This window comes from Tigriopus californicus, chromosome 8, assembly GCF_007210705.1.
Source record: "Tigriopus californicus strain San Diego chromosome 8, Tcal_SD_v2.1, whole genome shotgun sequence".
NCBI classification, from domain to species: domain Eukaryota; kingdom Metazoa; phylum Arthropoda; class Copepoda; order Harpacticoida; family Harpacticidae; genus Tigriopus; species Tigriopus californicus.
Genome location: NC_081447.1, coordinates 10287560 through 10298429, shown reverse-complemented (window position 1 = coordinate 10298429; position 10870 = coordinate 10287560). Strand labels below are relative to the sequence as shown.

Sequence of the window (10870 nt, the reverse complement as noted above, 5' to 3'; positions counted from 1 at the left end):
GTGGTCAAACCACAATGGTTAGTCTCATTAGAGAGTAATTGAACTGTCTTTTTTCCATGAAATGACACGGTTTGTACTTGAAGTTCTCAAACTTGCATCTCAAGCGAGGGAATAAACAAAGCGCATTGAACGTTAGCACATACAAGAGTTGAATAGACGGAGGAGTGTGTAGTTTTCGGCTAGCCTTGACGGTTCTTGGCCAAACTGTCGTCGACGATCCTAGAACATTTACTCTATCTCCACCAGCACATTCCCAACCATAACTGTTTATCTTCAAGACCTTTTTCTTCATCTGTCAGAAGCCAAGCTAGCAAGCAAGCTGCCGTCATCACCTATGTAGTAGTATTGGAACGCCATGGTCGATACAAAAAACTTAGGATGCAATGGTTAGCTACCCTTGCTCTCCGTAAGCCAGAGAAGCAGCGACTAACACTAATCTAACGGCATTATGCAAGCCCAATTGAGGTTTAATGAGTGCGACCCATGGCTTTCGATTTCGTTATTTAGGATGTGCATACATGTGGTACTTTCCAAAGGTTGACCCTCGGTTAAAATGAGCGCATACGTCAGCAGCGAGTGGTAATTACTACACCTGACAGGGACCCTGCGTGTACTTTTCATATAAGAAACTCTGAATCGAATCGCTTTGGGATGCGAAGCTCTTTCGCGCTGTCCTCGACAAGCTTGATCATCTCCGCATATGACGACGTTCCCTGTAGGAGTCCCTGGCAGGCCTGACCAGGCAAACTCGTGTCCTTACATGATGGTGCTGGGTTATGGTGGGTAATGGTGTGCTTCATTTTCTTCGGGAGCTTCGGGAGCTGCTTGATCCTCGTCACGGAGCTGATCTGATTTTCCCTCTCCTCCTGGATAAGCTCCGCTTCCAATGTTCTGACGGACTGTCCTGTCGTTCAAGATGGTGATTGTCAGAGATGCAACCTTAGAGAAGGAGCAGGAGGAGGACAAACCAACGCACCTCATCATCATAACATCAGATTGGTTTGGCCAGAGATCCTAAATGAAAGAAATACTCTCTTATACATATAGGGTGTTCAGGCAAAAATGTCTTCTTTCAAATTTGAATTTACTACCACCCTCGTTAGTTTGAACTAAACCAGAGTAACACAAGCGGATTCCTGTGAACACAGCTCGGTTTTGCCATTTGTCATGTTAGTTTGATATAAAAAAGAACGACAATTTACAATTAATTTGACGCAAAAGAAAACAAAAAGTTGATAACCAAGCTTGTTGGAATCGGTGATACCCTCCTTACGTCAGTGTACTAGGGTTTGATTTTGTGGGTGGCCTTGACGAAGGACAATAATGGCCTTTGTTGGAGAACGGTCGGGGGCTCTCTCAAGCCCCCATCAAAAGGTATCTTCTCCAACTACCCAGAGAGGGCATTGTTGGGGCCTGCGTCTCATTCAGGTCATGTATTGAAGAGGTCATCAGTCCTTACATAAGGATGAAAACATTGATGAATAACAATGGGTTATTGAATCCATTCGAAGTTTTATAAAAATGTTTTGTCTCATTCCTTACTTTTGCATTATTATAGAGGGTATAAATCTGAAGCACGAGAACGGTCATTTCTATTCAAGTCCCCTGTAGTGATATACTGGATGTACTGTACTAGGTCAATGTAATGGTCTTGTCATGCCCCTTGTTATTATTATAGATCTCTAGAAATACCCCCGATGAAAGAAGAAAAGGGATTCTTTTTGCGCCGAGGACAGCCTGCGAATCGTCGTTTTTGGTGCAACTTAGTACATACGTGCCTCCTGCACAGCTTCGAGACCGATTGAACTTGGACGAGGGATCGACGAGCATGGAGTAATATTTGAACGAAAGAAATCATAGGTGTTTTCGAGATATGGTCCAGATACAGAGCTAGTTCAATCCTCAGTTGAACCGAGCAAGCCAAAGTGAAAGGGTGTGCAGACACTTGCCGTTTAGTTCAACTAAACCAATCATCCAGATTTTGATCTTGTCACATTAGATTTGTGACGGGAGGAGGGGAAGGATAGGGACAAGTTGAGATCAGTTCACAACAACCACGGTGAAATCATGTCTCCCTCAAATCCATTGGGGAGGAGACGACAGAGTCGTCCCAACTTGATTTTACTTGTAAGTACGAGTTTTCTTTTTTGAATCCATTCATGTTTACATAATAAGTCAACGGAATGCTGGCTTGTGCCATAGAATAAGGGGATGATTTTCTTCGTCACTGATCATCGAGTAAGACAAATACTAATCAAAACACAACTAGCCATTCACTTGTTTCTGGCTATGATTTGGACAAAGAACAAAAAGCAATTGGGAAACTTTCATCCAAGAAAAGAGGTGTCGAAAGTCCCGTCTGTTGCTGACGATGATGGTCATCTCGCAGAAAAACTTGAATGCTTTTTGAATGGGAGGACGACCTGTGATCGCCGTGAAGGCATTTCGTAACAGTTCCTCTTTGCTAAAAGTGCGTCATTAAATTGTCATTACCACGTTTTACTGTACGCAGAAAATAAAATACAGTCAAAAGGACGATTCATGAACGGTACGAGAATCAAGAGAACATTCATTCGCCACAAGAAGCGATTTGTTGGAGGCATTTACAAAAGTACAATAAATCGATGCCTCAAATGTGGAAAGTCCTCTTCAATTGGTGCTAGAAGTCATTGACCCAATTGTCGATCTCTTTTAGGTTTCCTTGGCCATTTTATGGGTCGAAGGCACGGGATTTTCCATCTTTGGTCAATCACTTCCAAAGAGTGACACATTCATCTCCGACTTCAAGATTCAGCAACCAGGATCGCAGCTCACGAACGATGGGATTGAAAAGGCTTTAGAGACCGATATTGGGCACCGAAACATTCGTCGAAGTGGTGCCGGATTCGATGGATTCTCCGGGTTTCCACGCAGCCCTTTCTCAGACGACGCTCCCTCTGCTCAAAGACGAAATAGTCAAGAGGCCGGGAATTATCAACGGTCTTCATTTGGATCTCCTGTTTCTCGGGTTGGAAGTGCCGAAAAGTCGACCAGACTGCCGTACCAGAGACCTCCATTGGAACAAACCGAGGAGAGGTCATCTCAACGACAAACATACAGAGACCAACACACTCCAGCTCAAAGTGAGAGCCCGCCTCAAGACGAATCCGTGAGATATGCCATGTTGAATGCTGGAATGGGACACCACCGGAATCAAGAGCAGCCACCTCCAAGTGAGCCTGAACGCACTGACTACTCTCAGGCGGCAAATGCTCCAGATGAGGCCAAAGTTGAGCATTCTGGCGAGGGCTCTGGCAACTCTTCCTCTGCACTCAAATCCAAGTACAGTATCACTGTGGACGGAGTGACACCTTTCGGTCTAGAAGATAACTCGGAGATCCTCTATGATGCTGATGGTCAACCGGAGGAGGTCGTCGTGTACTTGGATGCAGAGGGAAAAGCCACCGACAAGCCCAAAGATTTGGAGGGCAGCTCGGGCTATTGCTGCTACAGACATCAAGGCAGTTATAGCAAGGATAAAGGCCACAGTGGATATAGCGACCACAAGGGTTACGGTCATGATGATCATGGATATGGTCACGAAGCCAAAAGCTACGGCCATGACGACCACTCCGGATACGGCCATGACGATCATAGTTCTTCCGGCTATGGGCATGGAGGTGGCCATAGCGGCCATGGAGGTCATGGAGGGTACGGAAAATATCATGTCCCATCCAAAAAACCCGGTCCTTATGGCTACGGGAAGCCCAACTTCAAATGTGAATACGCCAAAGAAACCCTTTATGTGACCAAAACGGTCTACAAAGTCAACAAGAAATGCTTCAAGGTGTTCAAGACCGATTGCAAGCACGTGTACGACAACGGTAAAGGCATTGGATACAAGAAAGAGTGCTCTGAATTTTCCGAGACCAAGTGTCGAACCGTTTATGACACCAATTTCAAGACCAAATGCTACCCAACGTACAAAAAAGTTTGCGATCAAACCTACACGACCAAAGTGGATTGGAGCTACAAGGAACAATGTACCACGAGCTACGATAAGGAATGCAGTGGCTACGGATACCACAAGCATTGCCACGAGGTCCCCAGGGAGAAGTGCAAGCAAGTGCCCGTCAAGATCGAGAAAAAGGTTCCCAAAACAGTGTGTGCCAAGAAACCGGACAAGAAGTGCAAGGACATTCCGTTCTTTGTACCCAGAAAGGAATGCAAGCACTTCCCCAAGACCGTGTGCGTCCAAGATCCCATCAACGTGAAGAAATCCATTCCAAAGAAGAAATGCTTCCCTGTGCCCATCGAGAAATGCATCAAGATCCCCAAGGAGGTTCTCAAGCACATTCCCAAGACGGTCAAGAAGAAGATCTGTGTCAGCACGAAGGTTCATCATGACGGCGGGTATGGACATGATGACCACGGTCACAGCGGTGGAGGCTACGGCCACAGCGGAGGCGGTCACAGTGGTGGAGGTCATAGCGGACACGGCCATAGCGGACACGGCCATAGCGGACACGGCCATAGCGGAGGGGGCTATGGCCATGACGATCATCACGGTCACGGAGGGGACGGGTATCAACACTCGGACGTATCTGCGATTATCGATGATGGATACGTGGACGAAAAGGTCGAGGAACACCACGGAATTGGCTACGAGGATTCCAGTCATGAACACTACCGAACGGCCAAACCACAACCCAACCAAAAGTATGGTATTCGTAGCAGTGCCAGTGAAGCCCAAGATCCAGGCAAAAAGTTGACGGAGGTGGCGAAATCCCAAGTCAAGAACCAGTTCGAAGCGTTCTCCGGAGGTTTCGATTTCCCCTCATTCGCATCGTTTCAAAAGAGGCGCCGAAAGTGAACAAATCGATTTGATATCAATTGGGGTGGTTTGGTGATGGTTTCAGTGGACCACTCACCCTTTGTTCAGCCAGATTGGGTCGGTGCAATGATGAAGCCATATTTTTTCCACATCCACAAGGAACGGCAGTATTAAGCTCCAGCTTTAAGTGCGATTGGTGCCATAACTTCGTGAGAACGTTTTAATTCTCTTCGTCAACTATGTTAGTCGTCAGTATCATGATCATTTTTTCTCTTTTTCTGAAATTCTCATCAGTTTTGTTATTGGCGTACTCACCAATAATTTAACGGTGACAATGGGATCATATGTTCCTATTTGAAAGCCGGACAAATTCTATCAATGTTCTGTTCAGTTCGCAACAAATAAAAGTTCTTCAAAATTCCATGTTCGTATGAGGCGATATATCTTATATTTCTTTCCCAATTAAATCACGATCCCATTGTAATGAGACTTTTGTTTGTATTTCCCAGACTAAGAATGGTAGCACGTGTAATGGGAATTGCAATCGAATCTTTTTTAGCAAGAAGTGAGATAAAATATCTGTCAAAACTTAACACGTTGAAGCTAGCATTGATCATCAATAATAGGTGAGTGTGTGTCAATGTGTCATTGTCATTTCGTTGCATTTCCTTATACTTCACTCTCGACGACTGGTTGGGGGAGGCATGAAATGCCCGGTGGAATATCCATTAGGATACCCATTTGGATACCCGAGTGGATAACTATTATGATAGGCCATGGGAAAATCATCGGGATAATCACGAGGGTGTCCATTGGGGTGCGCGTTGGGATGCCCGTTGGGATGCTCATTGGGATGCCCGTTGGGATGCCCGTTGGGATGCCCGTTGGGATGCCCGTTGGGATGCCCGTTGGGATGCCCGTTGGGATGCCCGTTGGGATGCCCGTTGGGATGCCCGTTGGGATGCCCGTTGGGATGCCCGTTGGGATGCCAATTAGGCTGACGATAGAAATGTCGATCGGGATGACAATTTGGATGGCCATTGGCATGTCCAAGGAGATGCCCATTATGGCCATTAAATGGCGGTCTAAGGTACCGGAATTGTTGGGGCACTAACCCAGGATAGAGAAGGTGTGGACGAGAGGGGATTCTTTGGGGAGGAAAACCTTGCAATCCCCCATGTTGGTAATTGAAGGGAGGTTGATAAGGTCCATGTGGAAGCATAGTCTGCCCGCTTCCAGACGTGAGGGAGACGCAGCAATTGCTTCCAGACGTAGATGAGGATTGAACACCCGTGTCTGGGGTTGATTGGGCACCAAAGGATGAAGATCTGGACGAATTTGACGCAGATCCAGCAGAAAATGGATCACAGGGTCATGGCATCTGTTCCAAGGCACCCTTTACCCTAAGGGGGAAAACCGAGATATGAACAAATGCAGGATAGAAGTGCAGGCAACAATGTCGAATGCATTTCTTTTCATTCCTAGTGGATGACCTTGAATGTGGCGTCAATTTCATCCATCATTGTTTTTTTGAACAACACTTGTCGAGGGTCAACTGCAAGGTGAATCTAAACTTTTACTTCTCACGGCCGAAGCCGACGTTTCCATCAGAACTTTGAGGGGCGCGTACTTAGGAGCTCCGCCAGCTGATGGCATCATCAATTCCAACATTTTCCTAGCGTCAAGGGTCCTCGACCGAACTAAATGCCGGCGAGGGCAGGGGGCAGACTGACTGTCTGAACGAGAGAGTGAGTGTATTTTGCGCTTTCAACAGAGAGTTACTTAACCTGGCCATGAGGGAAACTTCTTAAGGTCTTCAAAAAGAAAATAGTAAGTTTTTCTCTGCGCGCTGTTAGCTAGGTCAACTGCACTGATCTCTTTTTGTGATTTGATTGCAGCGGAACACATTTTTTTTAGTTGAAAATTGATCAAGATTCTAACATTTGAAAATGACGATGATTCAAGATCAATCTGTTGAGGCGGATAATTTGGTTCAACTTGGTTAATGGGTTCCGTCCGAAAGGCGACAAATGTCAATAGCACGTCATAAATTGATTTTGTTTGAAATGTCAACAGCTTAACTCCGTCTTGAGAAAAGACCTCGATCACGAAAATGCACAAGAACCCAACCACAACTTGAAACCGCCATCTCAAGTACACACTAACGCAATACAGATCGTAAACCGGCAATCGATCCAATCGAGAACAAGAAATACACTTACTTCTCAGCCAATGTGGCGTCATCGGATTCAAAGAGCTGTTGGAGAATCTTGTCCACGCCCATTTGCTTGAGGCGCTGTTGGCGTTCGGTGGCTCCTCGTTCCTTGGCCCAGATTAGATTTTGAATGCAAAATACTGCTGCGGTTCGAAGTCGCGTGGAGTGATGAGTCATATAGCTGATCACCTTCTTCAACACATCCTCATTGGACATGATGAAATCTTTGGCCGCATCACCATCAGCAATGTGACCGAGGATGCAAAGCGCTTGCTCCTTGACTTCAGGTATCCGATCACTTTCCAAGATCAACACGACAGCCTAAAAGTCAAAGGAAAACATTAATTTGTGTGCGCCCAAAACTCGTATCCTCTTTTTTTTCATCTTGATCGAGTTTGATGTCCCCCTAATATTTGGCAGGGTAGGAGGTACGTCTATTTTTTTGTATCATTTTACTTACTATATTAGACGAATATGGGAGTATCTTCAACAATGGTTGTTGTTTTCATGACTCAGAATATGACTTACCTGCATAATTTGTTTGCCGTAATCGTCCATGCCCATGATGTTATCAATGTGATTCTTGTTGGAGAGAATGTTCCGAATTAACCCTAAGGTCTTCATCACTACATTCACATCTTGATCAGCCAAAAGCCGAAATACTTGGTCCGATTCCAATGACTTGATGATCTGGACCTTGATCATTTGGTCCGCTTGGAATGACAAGTTCTACGTTGGACACGAAAGAAGGTTGTTATAAGAAGCTGAAATCTAGGCCAACAACTGACCTTTGCTTTGAATTATGAACGTACCATAAGAGCCCAAACGCCATTGAGTCGCAAAGCCGGCTCAAATTTATGGGTGAGTTGACAAAGTAAAGATATGGCTCCAGATTCGAGGATGGGCTCTTTCGAGGGAGAAAACTCGAGTAGAAGGTTGCACAAAGTGGAAGAGGCCACGATTAGCATGCCCACTGTTGACGTAGGCAAGCTCAGGATGTTCATGAGAGGTCTCCAAACCGGGTGATCTTGGAAAGTGGTCCGTAGAAGCTGCACTGAGCGCGATAACGAATGTAAGCATCCAATTGCCGCCGTTTGAAGATCCAGATTAGAATCCTCTAAACACTCCAACAGACAAGGAAGAAGGTGTTCAGTATCGATTATGCGTTTCCGGATCTCTTCGTCATTAGCTCCGAGAGCGGCATACACTTTGAACGCTGACCTCTTCATATCGCGACTGAGATTGGTCGTCTGGTCCACTTTCTGCTTGATTTGTGCCATGTGATAGCGGTTCATGCTCAGCTGTTGGTGTGAGGACGAATCGGCACTTATGTTTCTCAAGGCTCGCTTGTCTTCTTGAGACAAATCCATGGTGAGAAAGCTAGCCATACTCGAAATCAGGTGGTTGGAGATGGCTGCGATCCGTTGGAGCTCTGCACTGATTTCGATCAAGTAAGACAGAGTATCTGCGGCGAAGATTCGATGTTCTAAACTAGCCTCTTTTTTGGTCATGCGGACCTGATAGTTGAGTGAAAATAAAGAAGTCAGTTTATATTTGCAGCCATTGTCAAGTATGGCATGGAAAGAAACGCAACTTACCACACACGGGAGAGCTTTGAAGGTGATTCGCTTGTCACTTTCGTCCAAGACCCCGCAACGATACAAGTAGGCGATACACTTGGAGGCCTCCAGCTGAAGGTCAATCTTTCGGTGACGGTCCATGAAGGTTTCGATTCGCTCGATCATGGTTTGATCGTTGAGCGACATTTCACTGACAAGTTTAGTTGCATTTTCATTGGAAAACATGAGAATGGTCAGACATTGGAGCCCAGGCAATTGCACGGAACTGTGTGGCGAGCCCAATAGCTGGAAGAGACTCGGCACAAGGCCATGCTGACAAAGAATATCTTGATGCTCACGGGTCTGGAATTGGGAGAGTCCTTTAAAGTCAGCTGAAAGAAAGAACTTTTGCTTTCTCGCCACTTTACCTTGCAAGCACTGGTCAAAATGGTAGCTACGGAAATCTGATTGTTCACAGAGGTAGGCATGAGTCCGATTAGATGGGGAATGATGCTCGGATCAGAGTACAAGGTGTCTTCGCTCCTCGCATTCGCACACTGAAAAATTGACCTCAAGCAGCCCAAGCTTGCTTCAATCAACTTTGGATCGGTATCCACAACGGCTGCAAAGAAGTTTGAAGGCCATTGTTAACATATACAGCCGATATACGTACAGTATACAGCACAGTAAATCGGATCTAAAACACAAACACTTACAATTGAGTAAAACAGGTACTGCCCCATGATCAATCAGGGCTTTAACGTGGAAGTCCAAACCTTTGGCCAGCGAGCCCAAAGTATGTGTGACGGCAATCTACAAAGGAAATTCAAATCATGATTACCCCTTGTCGCTGACTGACCCCATTGACTTAAGAGCCGGAAGACCTACTTTGAATTCATTGGAAAATTTAGGTTCAATCATGATCTGTAGCAATCGAGTCACAAGACCCTGTTCGATCACCAAATGTTTCTGACGATTGCTCCCGATGAGACGGCTCCGTAATTGGAGCACAGCTGGCAGACACACTTCTTCATCAGGGGATTCAATGTCTTCCACCAAAGTGGGTGACAGGGGCGACATAGGAGCGGACACGGGGGCGGGCGATGGTGAGGCTGTCAGATAACCCGAAGGTGACTCCACATCCTATTGAACATAAAAAATAATCATTTCCAATCATGGACCAGCCCAAACCTTGCCCAAAAATTTATATAGATAAAAGGGGATAACTAGTCCATGGACCGCACCGACCGTCCGAGACGTGCCCTAATTCAAGAAAGCTATCACTATCACCGTGCCGCCCTACACTTTTCTAGACTTGATCTTCTTCGACTGGCACATGCATGAGCCCAACGATTTTAGGCCAGACTTTTTTCTAATGAACAATGGCAGTATAATATGCTAAAATCACGTATAATCTAGTTTAAAAACAGCTCAAATTGTAATAAAATCTTCTTCTATACACTATACACATACATTTATTGAATGGTTTTTTACACCTATTAAAATTACATCAAGTTGAACAAGCTCTGAAGATTTCAGAAAAGGTCTTTGAGGATCAAAGAGTCATTTCTTTTTCCGTTGGAACAGGTTCTTCAGAAAAAGTCAAATCACTAAAACCTAAAGTGATGTAAAAAAAAACATTTTAAAGCTATTTTAGATTTAGCAAAAACATGAGAAAATATTCTGTTACTTTCGTGGTATGGAAAAACTTCATTCTCCAACTAATCGGTGGAGAATAACGTTTATCCCTGTTTAATCACTCTCAACCCGCAAAATCATCTGCCTCCCGTCCCCATTTGTGACCTTCCGTGTTGGGAAACCATTTTTTCGCGCGGGAAACAAACTGATCATGCTTTCAAGCTAACCCCCCCCCCCCGCCTGCGTGTTCTGACCGAGATCAAGGGATAAGCCTGGACCCGTGGGCCGTACCATTAGCTGCTGACTGGGCTGGGACGAGGTGTCGGTCTCGAGTCTCCGGGACTCGCGGGCAGGCGAGCCGGCGGCCTCTTGCGGCCTGACAGTCACCACCATCGATGTAGTGGCACGCCTGAGCGGCGGACGAGAATCCCAACTCCAATGGGCGATGGCACGGCTTGAGGTCAATTGGCAGCGGCCCAAGGATGGCTGTGAGGAGGCGGTGGGTCAGCCAAAGACCAATCCGGGATGACGGGTCCGACGGATCCGGCGGTGAATGAGGCGGTTCTCCGAGATGAGCCAGAAAGCGAGAGAGCGAGTAAGCGTGTGAGTGGTGCACTCGCCGAGGAAATGTGACTGAGGCGTGAG

The 10870-nt window shown here is 46.0% G+C and overlaps 2 protein-coding genes across 4 annotated transcripts in view; one reads left to right on the top strand and one right to left on the bottom strand.

The window, feature by feature from the left end:
• The window catches only part of LOC131885432 (uncharacterized), a 22332-nt gene extending 17098 nt beyond the window's left edge, over positions 1-5234 (top strand). The window contains exons 1-2 of one of the 2 annotated variants that reach the window (XM_059233478.1): positions 1862-2127; positions 2696-5234. In XM_059233478.1, the coding sequence (XP_059089461.1) occupies positions 2068-2127; positions 2696-4852 (2217 nt within the window). In that variant the 5' untranslated portion in view covers positions 1862-2067 and the 3' untranslated portion in view covers positions 4853-5234. Of the gene's footprint in view, positions 1-1861; positions 2128-2695 lie in introns of those variants that run through there. The other variant, XM_059233477.1, reaches the window with a different exon arrangement.
• On the bottom strand, positions 506-10870 carry LOC131885431 (armadillo repeat-containing protein 8-like). 2 transcript variants are annotated; one of them, XM_059233476.1, is made up of 9 exons: positions 10517-10870; positions 9476-9730; positions 9304-9400; positions 9016-9209; positions 8627-8950; positions 7841-8545; positions 7557-7757; positions 7036-7349; positions 506-1014 (listed from the first exon to the last, which is right to left on the bottom strand). In XM_059233476.1, exons 1-9 carry the CDS (start codon positions 10616-10618, stop codon positions 984-986), a joined length of 2223 nt encoding a protein of 740 aa, XP_059089459.1. In that variant the 5' UTR covers positions 10619-10870; the 3' UTR covers positions 506-983. The 2 variants fall into 2 exon arrangements, with proteins under 2 accessions (XP_059089459.1, XP_059089458.1); XM_059233475.1 differs by lacking the exon at positions 506-1014 and adding an exon at positions 5292-6216 and having other exon boundaries at positions 10517-10868.